The following is a 14,410-nucleotide window of genomic DNA, read 5'->3' on the forward strand; positions in this document are numbered from 1 at the left end:
TGATCGTTCCTTGCCTGACCCTCTGTATAATATACTTCCCTTGTCAGCGTCCCCATTCACATTACAGGCATCAACAGCAAGAAAACAATAAAATCTCCATGTCATGGTATTGCAGGGTAAATGGGAATTAGTTGTTTAATTTTTTGATAAAATTTGTAACATGTAATAACAGATGAAATGTAAAAATATAGGAAATGTCTTTCTGGTGTAACACAAAATGTTATTAATCTTAACTGTCTGCTGTTTTCTGTGCAGTGGACAAGGTTAAAGTCAGATAAAAATAACAAACACACACACACACACACACACACACACACACACACACACACACACACACACACACACACACACACACACACACACACACACACACACACACACACACACACACACACACACACACACAAGTAAAAGAAAAATAAATTAAGAAGAGTTTCGTAAACGTTGGGATTTTGTGCTCATCTGTGATTCACCTTGCTTAATTGTGTTACTCAGTGATAAAAGACTTTTACAGTTAAATTTAGACAAACTCAAACTTCATAGAATGAAATAATGTTACATAAATCTTTCTGTTAATAACTTTTAATAGCAACTTTGATTCTAACCTCTGTTATAGTGATGGCCAGCATAAGCCATGGTGGTGGACAGTAGGTGTAACTGTCAAAGTACCATTTGCGGTCCACTTCTCTGGGCAAAGTCTCATAGGCAACGTGGCGCACAAGTCTCCGAGACAGACCCAAGCCCACTTCCTCTCTCAAAGCAGAATTCCTGAGCTGTCGACTCCCCTGCAGGATTGCTTGACGAAAACTGTTTGAACGCTTGTTACTCATCTGAAAAACAAGATGCACATAGAACAATCATCTGCATTTTACTGTTTCATTACCCATCATGCATCGACAGCAAGACTTTCATCGCTGTCACAAACGTACATTTGTTTCTTTGTCTGAACATTTACTGTAATTATTCTGATTTTTTTCCCCTTTACTGTCGAAAAGATTGTGAAAGTTGTGAAGTGACTACAATAATTAATTTACCCACAAATTACTTTAGAAATATTAATGTTCCATCATCAGTCTTTGTCTATGTCAGTGCACCTCATCCCACGTCCAATACCCCCACCACAGACAGAATGCCACTGGTGTCACTTAGCAACCGATTAAAGATTTCACATTTCCAAGTCTCAAAGCAGCTGTGTAACAAGCAGTGTGTAAGTGATTGTGTGTGTGTGTGTGTCTGTGTGTGTGTGTCTGTGTGTGTGTGTGTTTGTGTTTGAGACAATGCTGTTCAAACAAGCTTTTCACCGCTGAGGCAAAAAGCCCTCCTTAAAAACCTGGAATGTTCTTTTATTCCCTGCCAGGCTCCTGATCGGGAATACAGGTCATACATTATGTAAGTGAAAGAGGCCCAAAGAAGGATGAAGAAATTTAACCGGAAAGCCCCTGAAGACGTTGTCTTTGCCGTCACATTGGGATCAAATGAAATCGTTTAAAACCGGACTAACCTGACCTACAAAGCTTACAGTCTCACATTCTGTTTTTTAAACTGCTGTATTATCTTTGTTAAAAATAGGAATGGAGCCAGCTCTGTAAATAACTAAATCCCCCCCAAAAAAAGATGACAATCTGACACGACAATCAGATTATTCCTTTATATATGGTTCAAACATTAGTAATAGTATGTTTTGAGTTTGCTTTAATAAATATGATAATATAATAAATATAACATAACAATAAAACAAACAGTTTGAGTCAGTTCAGTCTCTCTATAGCAGTGTCAAAAATAAACAAACAAACACAGAACAGCACAACACAACACAGCACAACACAACACAACACAGCACAACACAACACAACACAACAAAACACAACACAACACAACACAACACAACACAACACAACACAACACTTCAGGTTCAATGTGAATTTTCCGAAATTTTGAATAATGTAATTTTCCTATCAAAATATATTGTTCTTTAACACTACCTAAAGACATATCTAAAAAAAAAAAACAGTAACACCTTACAATAATGAGCTTTAATATTCAATTATGTTAAGTGGAACTTATGTTAATATTAATTTATTATATGCATTATTATTATCAATTAATTATTTGTTCATTCATTCATTAATTTTATCTCAGCTTAGTCTTTATCTAGTATGCGGAACCGACAAATTACTGTGAAAATTTCCTGAATAAAAATCACAGGAGGACCAATACTTTTGACAAACTATATATACATATGTGTGTGTGTGTTTGTGGGTGTGTGTGTGTGTGTGTATGTGTATATATATATATATATATATATATATATATATATATATATATATATATATATATATATAAATTCATTTTCTTTTTGGCTTAGTCCTTTTATTAATCCGGGGTCGCCACAGCAGAATGAAACCGGCAACTTATCCAGCACGTTTTTATGCAGCAGATGCCCTTCCCATCTCTGGCAAACATCCACAAACGCTCATTCACACACACACATACATTACGGACTATTTAGCCTACCCAATTCACCTGTACCGCATGTGTTTGGACTGTGGGGGAAACCAGAGCACCTGGAGGAAACCCACTCGAACGCAGGGAGAACATGCGAACTCCACACAGAAACGCCAACTGACCCAGCCGTGGCTCGAACCAGTGACCTTATTGCTGTGATGCGACAGCACTACCTACCGCACAACCGCGTTGCCCTATATATACAGATAAAGTCAGAATTATTAGCCTCCCTGAATTATTAGCACCCCTGTTTATTTTTTCCCCAATTTCTGTTTAATGGAGGGAAGATTGTTTCAGCACATTTCTAAACATAATAGTTTTAATAACTCATTTCTAATAACTGATTTATATTTTATTAGATATTTTTCAAGACACTTCTATACAGCTTAAAGTGACCTTTGAAGGCTTAAATAGGTTAATTAGGTTAACTATGCAGGTTAGAGTAATTAGGTAAGTTATTGTATAATAATGGTTTATTTTGTAGACTATTAAAAAAAAAAAAATTGCTTAAATTGGCTAATACTTTTGTCCCAAAAAATGTTTTTTAAAAAATTAAAAACTGCTTTTATTCTAGCTGAAAAAAAAGACTTTCTCCAGAAGAAAAAAATATTATTAAACATACTGTGAAAATTTCCTTGCTTTGTTAAACATCATTTGGGAAATATTTTAAAAAGTAAAAAATATCCAAAAGCAGGCTAATAATTCTGACTTCAACTATAAATATATATATATATATATATATATATATATATATATATATATATATATATATATATATATATATATATATATATATATATATATATATATATATATATATATATATATATATATATATATAATCAAAAGTAACTAAGTAACTAATTACTTGAGTAGTTTTTTCATAAGGTACTTTTTTACTCTTACTCGAGTAACTTTTAACTTTTGCAAGTACTTGTACTTTTACTTGAGTACAGATTTTGGATACTCTAACCATCTCTGTTGATAAGTTGTTGGTTCATTCTGCTGTGATGGCCCTTGATTAATAAAGCGACTAAGCCGAAAAGAAAATGAATGATTGTTATTGTGTGCTGCTGATCTAAAGTTGTGTTTCTGTGTATTTGTATAATAAAAGAATTGTCAGAGATGTCCAAACTCGGCCCTGGAAGGCTGGTGTCCTGGAGAGTTTAGCTCCAACCTTAATTAAACACATGTGTACTAGCTAATCAAGCTCTTACTAAATATAGTTGAAACTTCCTGGCAGGTGTGTTAAGGCAAGTTGAATCTAATCTCAGGAGTACACTAGCCCTCTAAGACCAAGTTTGGACACCCCTGGATCCTGCAAATGCGAGTTTTGAACACTGGAGAGCCTGTGTTGCAAGCAGTGACTGTTTAGAGTTTTGTGTCTAGAGTTTTAAATTGACATCATGATTCTGAAATTTGTGGCAAAACAGTTGAAAAAAATTGTAATCCGAACAATTTCTGTTGAGAGTATGTGGGCAACTCTTTATACACATACCTGACACACGCTTTACACATTTGCCAAAAAACTAAACAAACACACATCACACTTTTATGATGCACAATGACTTCCTTCAGAACTTTTTGCTGGCTGTTTACATGGACACCACACAGGGAAAGTCAAACAAAATAGTATTTTACACAGCACACAAAAACTGGGACATCTCTGCCATGCACTACTGTAGGGCCAACCATGTTACTGCAGTCAGCTTAATACTGTAAGGTTGATAAAAATAGAGAATACTCAGAAAGGGACATAATAAGATTTAATCGCTCTCCACCACAATGATCATTATAATACTGAAACATGAATGGCTCTTAATGCATGTAGAATTCCCCATTCTTTCAATTCTCCTATTGCTTTTTTCCACCAATTATTAGAATCTCTTCTACTTCTTGCTATTACAGTTGTTTATTCTTATACATCTCTGTTCGCACTTTGTTATACTGGACAGTGAATGGGAGCCGAGCTGTAGTGGAACAATAGCAGTGCAGACACCACAACTGCATGCTCTTCATTCCTCTCGGTCCCACTTTCACATGATCAGCTGCAGCCAATAAAAACACAGAATCTCATTCACTGTTGACTGCATGGCTTTATAACACTATAGCTCTATTTTTCAGCCACTCTGGTGGACAATGGAACATTCTGAAGAGTTGCTGTATGTGTGAAAGAAAGTCTGATAGAGAACAAAAGAAGACAGGGGAAAAGGGCAAAGGAGGGTGTGAGACGGAGGGTGGGTGGCATACAGATTTTTTCCACAGATTGGATGGCATTCCCATGCAAGTGGAATGGAATATTCCATGTTTTAACTTTAAGTTTAGAGTCAGAAGTCAGAAGTTCTACAAACCTCACCTTTAGTTCATCTGCAGAACTCACCAGGTTAACAAAATCCTGGTAGCAAATCTTTCCGTCTGCATTTGCATCAGCAAGGGCAAGAAGAACTTCAAGCTTGTGAGGGTCCAGTTCTGATCCATGAGCTGCAAGCAGATCTCGGAAACGCTCAGTACTGATGAAGCCTGAATTCTCTGGGTCATACTGAACAAAAGAGAGGGCGGAAAGAGCGAATTAGAAATGATCCCTGCACTTTGATACTAGAACAGTGGAGTAATATTTAGAGATTAACATTTTTATAATATTAATGCAAAATTGATAAAATTGAATAATCATTACTAAAGAATTCACCCAATTTGAGGACTACAAGCAAAGAGACATTGTTACCTAAGAAAACAGATGAAAGGTTTCTAAGATAATATCTTTATGAAATAGACATGAAATAGCATTAACAGTGCATCTAAAAAGCATTGATAGCGGTTCACTTTTTCCACATTTGTTTTTGCTTCAGCCTTATTCCAAAATAGATTAAATTCATTAATTTCCTCAAAATTCTACACACAATATCCATAATGACAATGTGAAAAAGGATTTTTTTTTAAATGTTGCAAATTTATATATATATATATATATATATATATATATATATATATATATATATATATATATATATATATATATATATATATATATATATACAGGGCTTTACATTAACACCCGCCAACCTGCCAAATGCGGGTAGATATCGGCGGTGGCGGGTAAGACAGACACTCCCATTAGCCACTTTGGCTGGTTGAAAATAATTTTCCCAGATAATAATTCTTAAAAGCAGGGTTTTACAATAAGGATGGTCCAATACACATGCACAGGCAATCGAGTAGCAACACGACTGACTAAAATAATTGCGTTCGCAACTTCGCGCGAGCAAAGCAGGTGAACACTGAATGAGAGGATAATCACTCGCGCTAACAGCTGAGGTGATGCGCGCGACTGTTTATAACGCGTGCGCGCTCCCGTTTCCTTTTGTGAAGCAACTGTGTCTAGAAACAAAACTGATGTGATTGGTTCATTTTGGGCTTTGAAAATTATGAAAACTAATTGTAATATATGAAACCCTGACCCATTTGCTCATGATTATTGAGCAATCTCATACACGACACACAAAAAGTGAAATGAATAAGGAGGCATGTAGACATAACGCAACCTCTAAATCAAGTAATTTTAGCATGTCAAAGTCATATTTATGTGTAAAAAATATATTTTCCCAACAATAAAATTGTGGCTAGTGAAAATGGCGAGTGGCTAGTAATGTTGAAAAACTACTAGCCACAGCTGGTGGTATATATATATATATATATATATATATATATATATATATATATATATATATATATATATATATATATATATATAAACATAAACTCAAAAATCAGATGTACATAAGTATTTACTGCCTTTGCCGTGAGGCTCTAAATTGAGCTCAGGTACATTCTGTTTCCTCTGATCATTCTTGAGATGTTTCAGCAGCTTAATTGGAGTTCACCTGTGGTAAATTCAGTTGATCAGACATGATTTGAAAAAGGGATACACCTGTCTATATAAGGTCCCAGGGTTGACAGTGCATGTCAAAACACAAACAAAGCATGAAGACTAAGGAGTTGTCGGTAGACCTCCGAGACAGGATTGTCTCCAGGCACAAGGCTGGGGAAGGTTACAGAAAAAATTCTGCTGCTCTGAAAGTTCCGATGAGCACAGTGGCCTCCATCATCCATAAGTGGAAGATGTTTGGTACCAACAGGACTTTTCCTAGAGCTGGCCGGCCATCTAAGCTGAGTGATCAAGGAAGAAAAGCCTTAGTCAGTGAGGTGATCAATAACCCAATGGTCACTCTGTCTGAGCTACAGCTTTCTTCTGTGGAGAGAGGAGAACCTTACAGAAAGACAACCATCTGTGTAGCAATCCCCCAATTAGGCCTGTATGGTGTGCCACTCGCCACCTGGAATTTGCCAAAAGGCATCTGAAAGACTCTCAGACCATAAGAAACTATTTTTTTTGGTCTGATGAGATTATAATTGAACTTGGAGTGAATGCCAGGCATTATGTTTAGAGAAAACCAGACACTGCTCATTACCAAGCTAATACCATCCCTACATTGAAGCATGGTGGTGGCAGCATCATGCTGTAGATATGTTTTTCAGCAGCAGGAACTGGAAAAGTAGGAAAAGAATAAAAAAAAAGGAAAAAGGGAAAGATGAATAAAGCAACGTACAGAAACATGCTGAATGAAAACCTGCTTCAGAGTGCTCTTGACCTCAGACTGGGGCAACAGTTCATCTTCCAGCAGGACAATGACCCAAAGCACACCACCAAAATATCAATGGAGTGGCTTCACAACAACTCAGTGAATATCCTTTAGTGGCCAAGCCAGAGCTCAGACCTAAATACTATTGAACAACTCTGGAGAGATCTGAAAATAGCTGTACACTGTCGCTTCCCATTCAACCTGATAATGCTTGAGAGGTACTGCAAAGAGGAATGGGTAAAAATTCCCAAATACAGGTGCCAAAGCTAAGGTGCATCTTCAAAGTATTGAGTAAAGGCTGTCAATACTTATGTAAATGTGATTTTTCAGGTTTAATTTTTTTTATTTCAAAAAAATCTTTTTTCACATTGTCATTATGGGGTATTGTGAGTAGAATGTTGAGAAAATAAGAATATAGCATAAGACTGTAACATAAAATAATGTGAAAAAAGTTAAGTGCTATGAAGACTTTCCGGATGCACTGTAGCTGTTTTACGGTGATTGGCATGTAAAAAAGTTGTATTTGAAGCAATATATTGCAGAGCTCTGTCACTTTGGTCGTATTTTCTCCTATTTATTCTTGTTTTGCTGTTTCCTATCTTGTCCCTGTGAGAGTGCGTGGTGCGTGAGTATCTCTTACATTATGGGCCCTATCATACACCCGTCGCAATAAGGCGCAAGATGTGTTTGACATGATTTGTTGCAATTTTCAGACCAGCACAGCCCTAATTTTCACATTTTGCACTATGTTGTTTAAATAGCAAATCCATTTGGGTGTGCTGATCTAAAAAAGAGGTGTGTTAAGGCGCATTGTTGGCATGTTGCTATTTTGAAGAACTGAAATAGACCACGACATTGACCATCTAATAGAAGGTAATTAAATATGTAGGCTAATGATGTCTTCAGTGGAGTGCATACAACATTGTTTCTTTATCTGCAAAAGTTACCGATTAAAGTAAAGAGTAAAAGCAAAGTAAAGAGTTCGGTTTTTACACTTACAAATCCACCATGTAAATAGGAAATTCGCCATAGTATACGCAGAGCATATTTTTTCCATCCCTAAAATAGAAAAAGTGGATTTGAGTCCATGCACCTTAGAATTTGCACCTAGATCTTTAAAACAGAGCCTTTCAAATGAAGCCCTTTTAACATGTTGTTTCAGGTGAGTTCGACCCATGTGCTTGCTCTCTCTTGTTTTGTCTTTTGTAGCACACTTTCTTGTTTACTTGTTCATGATGTTTGTACACAACATGCAGTTTTGGTTTGGCACAGAGACTAGAAAGTCCATATGCGAGCACGCTTTTGGTTTTCTCGCATTCAGTCTAGCATATTGTTAGGGACATTTGTGAAGCACATGGCTCATTATTAGTTATCCTGTTTGCCTGCCCTCTAGTAGTTTTCTCATTATTTTACTTCCTATTTATTCCCCTTGTGTGCTGGTCTTCCTGTGTAGTAAAGACAAGTCTTAAAGGAAAGGTTCACCCACAAATGAAAATGAACTCACTTTTTACTCACCCCCAAGTGGTTCCAAACCTTTATGAGTTTCTTTTTTTTTCTGTTAAACACAAAATAAGACCAAATCTGTAACCGTTCACTTCTAAAGAAGGAAAATCAAATGCTATGGAAGTCAATGGTTAAGGGTTCCCAGATTTCTTTAAAATGTCTTCTTGTGTGCTCAACAGAAAAAAAAAACTTATAAAAATTTGAAACAATTAAAAATTGAGTAAAAGATGACAAAATTTTAATTGTAGTGTAAGGTTGGGTATAGATTGCAATTTTGATTGCAAACTTAAAAAAAAAAAACATGGGTATTTACAGTAGGTTCATTTTCATTTATATGATCACAAAATGACAAAGGAGACACATTACTAATGCATTTTTTAGAATTTACAAGAAGGTTTTTATATTAAAGGTTTCAGATTAATTAAACATGTTTATGAATAGGCTAAGGGCGAAGCATTGGCGCAGTAGGTAGTGCTGTCGCCTCACAGCAAGAAGGTCACTGGGTCGCTGGTTCGAACCTCGGCTCAGTTGGCGTGTCTGTGTGTAGAGTTTGCATGTTCTCCCTGCCTTCGCATGGGTTTTCTCCGGGTGCTCCGGTTTCCCCCACAGTCCAAAGACATGCGGTACAGGTGAATTGGGTAGGCTAAATTGTCTGTAGTGTATGAGTGTGTGTGTGAATGTTTCCCAGAGATGGGTTGTGGCTGGAAGGGCATCCGCTGCGTAAAAGCTTGCTGGATAAGTTGGCGGTCCATTCCGCTGTGGCGACCCCTGATTAATAAAGGGACTAAGCCGACAAGAAAATGAAATGAATAGGCTATATATATATATATATATATATATATATATATATATATATATATATATATATATATATATATATATATATATATATATATATATAATACAATTGAGTAAAAAAAACAAACATAAAAAAAATCTAAATTGCAGAAGAAAAATTTCAGAAGAATTTTGCAAAAGAAAGAGATCAAATATATTTGGCAAAGAAGATTCTAATTATCAACTCCAATACAAAACCTAAGATTATCAATGATGGATGAATGAATGAAGGCTTAGTTTCACCTCAAGTTTTAACAAAAACCAGCTCTGAGCTGCTCGACTACACATTAAAAAAAGCTAAACTATAATACACAACACTTGTTGGTTGCACCAAGGATGCACAATGAATCTAATTATGTTTGTGAACCAACACGCAGATGCTTGATCATATTAGTCATGACACCCTGCTTGCAACATATTAGAATATTTTACTAGATATTTTTCAAGACACTTCTAGTGACATTTAAGGCTTAACCAGGTTAATTAGGTTAACTAGGCAGGTTAGGGTAATTAGGCAAGTTATTGTATAACGATGGTTTGTTCTGTAGACTATCAAAAAAAAAAAAAAAGAATATAGCTTAAAGGGGCTAATAATTTTGTCCTTTAAATGTCTTCCAGAGTAAAAAAATATTATCAGACATAAAAAGGGGGGCTAATAATTCTGACTAAAGCAGTTTTATTTAGTCCACTATGAAAGCTGAAATGAACTGAGCCACAACACAAATATTACACCAAGTTCTTCAGAGCATACTGTTATCTAAAAATTCAGATTGGACATTCAGTGCTTAAATGTGATTGTCATCGAAGCTCAACATATGCATTTTAGTTGCTCTCGTGGTTTGTTGACATCATCATGCACCAAATTGGTCTGTGCAGCACCGCTTCAAGACAAATGTGCCTAAAATTAATTTGTAGCTAGATTCTCATCAATACCCTGATGGTCCACTGAGGCATATCTCTGTCATCTTATGTTAATATTTGTAAATGTGTGACAAGCACCCAACCTTAATATAAGGGATGCATTTTTCTGGTTTCTGTATATCTGTGCATGCTTTTTATATGTGACCCATGTACACAATGTCCCATCAGTAAGAGCTGAGGTTAGGAATGTGAAAGTGAAAGTGACTTGTAAATAACTGGAATTTGTCCTCTGAATTTTACCCATCCAAACACACAAACACAGAAGTGAGAACTGAACACACCACTATTTACTCTTTTTTTTTTTCCTAAAAGGCTTGTCTGAGAATGAGAAAGCTCACTCATATCCAAACATCTGGCCACAGGTGTGCAAAACAGATTTATTCTCTGGTTTTACTAAAGAGATAATAGCAATGGTTTTTTGCAGCTGATTTGAGCTTCCCTAAAAACAAGGGAAATAATACAGCATTAAAAAAAAACATATTTAAAATAATCTTCTTTGAATGAAAGTATTTAGAATTCTCTAACGTTTACTGTGACTGCTATTTGATATCATTTAATGTCCCCAAAAACATGACATAATCCTTTATAAACTTACTTGACATGGCTGTAATAGTTGCTGCTAGGAGGCAGCACACATGAGTTAATTTAAGTGTTTTAAGACATAACGTAAGAAAAACTCCACTGTTTTTGTATATAAAAGCACACAAACAACAACCTCTCTTAAGATTCACCCACCTTCTCTTTAAGGAGCTCTGCTAACTTCTGGTTGCCTGTTATTGTCTCTTCACAAGTTTTCATGTTGTTATCTGTCCCTGTCCCACACTGCACCCACAGACGGAGAGAGTGAGAAACTGGAGACAGACTAATCTCTACCCAAAGGGGATTTACAGTTTAGTGCAGGCCCCCACCCCCAGAACACACACAAACAAACACCCACCACTAACTCCACCCTCAACCTCTTAGCCTACATTTATAGTACTCAGCCACACACACGCATAGATATCCATATGGAGACTTCCTATAGACATAATGAAATTTATACTTTCATTCATTTTCTTTTCGGTTTAGTCCCTTTATTACTCTGGGGTCGCCACAGCAGAATGAACCGCCAACTTATCCAGCGAATGTTTTTACGCAGCGGATGCCCTTCCAGGCACAACCCAACACAGGGAGGAAATTTATAAAGTACAAAATAATTAATTCTGTGTGATTTTACTTTAACTGCCCCACCAAGAAAAAAATAAATTGGATCGTATTTCTTAACTCCTAATGTTGCTAGTTAACACACCCAATGCATTTTTTTTCAACACATCCCATAATTTCTAAAATAGCAACCTCTACCAAAATGGGAGCTATGTAGGTTTATGGTAAAAGTAAAACAATGAAAAATCTCAAAATATTAAGTCTAAGACTAATTTATTGAAAATCATAGTAAAAATAAAAAACACTTTTAAAGACTAAGGGCTCTATTTTGACGGTCCATGCGCAGAGCGCAAAACGCAGGGCGCAAACGCTTTCAGGGCGCGTCAGGATGCGTTTTGCTAATTTAAGGAAGGGAAAATCCGCTTTGTGCCGTGGCACATGGTCTAAAAGGGTTGAGTTTACTTTCTTAATGAGTTATAGGTGTGTTTTTAGAATTAACCAATTAGAGTCTCATCTCCCATCACCTTTAAGAGTCAGCTGCGTCGCACCATAAGCGCATTCTCTATTTACAGGACGTAAAGTAAGTCTAAGTGGAAAATCTGAGCATTTTACTAGCAAACAGTTAACAGTTAACAGTTTTTTTTTTACAGAAAACTGTTAAACAGAGCATCTACTGCGTGAGAATGAGAGATAATGGATCACTTTCACTTTCGCTCATGGATAGGGAAACCTTTACGCACAGACATCAATTAGCATATAAATAATTAATTGCGTTAGTTAAGCGCAAATATTTGTTGCAAAACTATTTCTAATTTCCAGCAAACTAATAAATGAACAACAATAACGAAGTGTGCTCAAAAACCTGAGTTATATCCTAAAACGCATGATGTGCTCCATATGGTATAAAACCTGACAGGTGGGCAAATCTAAGCTTGGTTTTAATAAAACAAATATAAATATGGATATAATAAATAATACTGCTAATAATAATAACATTATACAAAAGCAAATTGTTATGAATGAACTGAAAAAGCCTCTAGAGATGAAGAAGACATAAAAGCAGTGATTTTTCATATTTATATAGGCTAAAAAATAATATGTTTTGTAATATTTTAATCCTTTATATTTATATCCTATATCTATTCTTATTATATACTATATATGTACTTTATACTATACTTTTTTCATATGTAAAGATATTTGCCTATAACGCGCCAGCAGTGCGCCTTAGAACGCCTTCCTTTATAGACCAGAACGGCTATGGGTGAACAAATGAGCGCAAATGCATTTGCTATTTAAACAACGTAGTGCAACGCCTCAAAACGACTCTTGCGCCAAGCTAAAACTACCAAAAGACTGTTGCACCGCGCCTTGCGCCACATTGCGCCGGGTGTATGATAGGGCCCTAAATCATCTTTTTTTTGTTGTTGCCATAAATGCCATAAAATATGTCAGATTTTTATTTAACATGTTTTCTTTCTTCTTTTTTTTTTTAAAGAATAAAGACAAAATCAAGTATAGTAGTGCAACAGGATTATGTTTGTTTTATTTATTTATTTATTTTTTTGTAAACCTACAATGCGGTGTGAGTAAACCATTATTTAAAACAGTCATTCTTTAAATGACTTTAACAGTCAAAATATGGCCAATCATTTTGTAGAGCAAGCAGTTAAAAGGTTTTAATGTCCTTTTCCTACGAACAATTGTAAGGAAACTCTTGAACCGAGAGAACCCAGATCCAGCAATGCACACACACACACACACACACACACACACACACACACACACACACACACACACACACACACACACACACACACACACACACACACACACACACAAAAACTCAATGAATCCCATGACTAAATTAAGGTGCAGTAAGTGCTATCCTAAAATATTATTTCATTTCATGGTTTTGATGTCTCATGAAGATGACAGTGCTCTTATAAAGTTATACAAAAATACAACAAATGTATTTTATTACCATGTAAACACCAACCACTGTGCCCCTGGTCATTAAAAACCACATTAATCCTGCTTAAAAGACCTGGGGCTGATATTTCATTACAGAGCTCAGAAAAGGGGTGGTGTGTGCATGCGTGAAACCCTGGTATTCCAGGCCTCATTTTCATAAAGCTGCATATTAAACAGTCTTCTTTTCAAAGGAGAGAATGGAGTTCACCAACTGCCACAATCTGTGTGCATTTGGAGGGGGGGAGAGATTAATACAAATTTATATAATAGTAACAATTGCTCAATTCTTTCATTCATATGGAAACGGCTTCTGCCCCTACGTTTGAAAAATTGTGATAATGATAAAATGCTGCAAAAAAGGTTATGTTGCATGCAAAAATAAGAGATCTAAAGTAACAGTCCCAATGTATAAAGCTGCATTGTGAGATGTGAGTCACTCTGCAAGATGTCAAGTACAATTGCATTATTCAGGTAGCAAAGAACTCTGGCCCAGATTTAGCATTAATCTGGCACAGCAGGCATTTATCAGGCACTGGCATACAGCATGAGGACAAAACATGGCCTTGGTTTGGCAGAGGTGGCACCATCTTTAAAGCGGCACACAATACTTGGTCCAGATGTAAAATGTAGTATTTGGCCCAGATGTTGATATGTGGCCCATGTAATTTTGGCTTATTTTGAACCACATTTACCATTCACATTGTACCAGGTCGCTTAGAAAAAAAGCATGTCCATAGCATGCCTAAAGCGCAATGATTCATGGGTTTATCTATTTTATTGCAGTCGTGACACACCAACATAAATGGCCCAGTTCAGGTTCAGTTATGGGTTATTAACTTGTTTGAGACTTGGCCCAGATATGGTCCATGTTTTCCCTTGCCTCGAAGTCA

General features: G+C 36.1%; 1 protein-coding gene across 17 annotated transcripts in view; it reads right to left on the reverse strand.

Annotated features, from left to right (window-relative positions):
* rhbdl3 (rhomboid, veinlet-like 3 (Drosophila)) overlaps positions 1-14,410 on the reverse strand; it is a 75,131-nt gene that overhangs the window by 35,068 nt on the left and 25,653 nt on the right. For 7 of the 17 annotated variants that reach the window (XM_073952960.1, XM_073952966.1, XM_073952958.1 and 4 more), the window contains 2 exon segments: positions 4,862-5,044; positions 606-830 (listed from right to left, as the gene is read on the reverse strand). In XM_073952960.1, coding sequence (XP_073809061.1) covers positions 606-830; positions 4,862-5,044 — 408 coding nt within the window. 17 annotated transcript variants of the gene reach the window in all.

This window comes from Danio rerio, chromosome 6 (genome assembly GCF_049306965.1).
Source record: "Danio rerio strain Tuebingen ecotype United States chromosome 6, GRCz12tu, whole genome shotgun sequence".
NCBI lineage: Eukaryota > Metazoa > Chordata > Actinopteri > Cypriniformes > Danionidae > Danio > Danio rerio.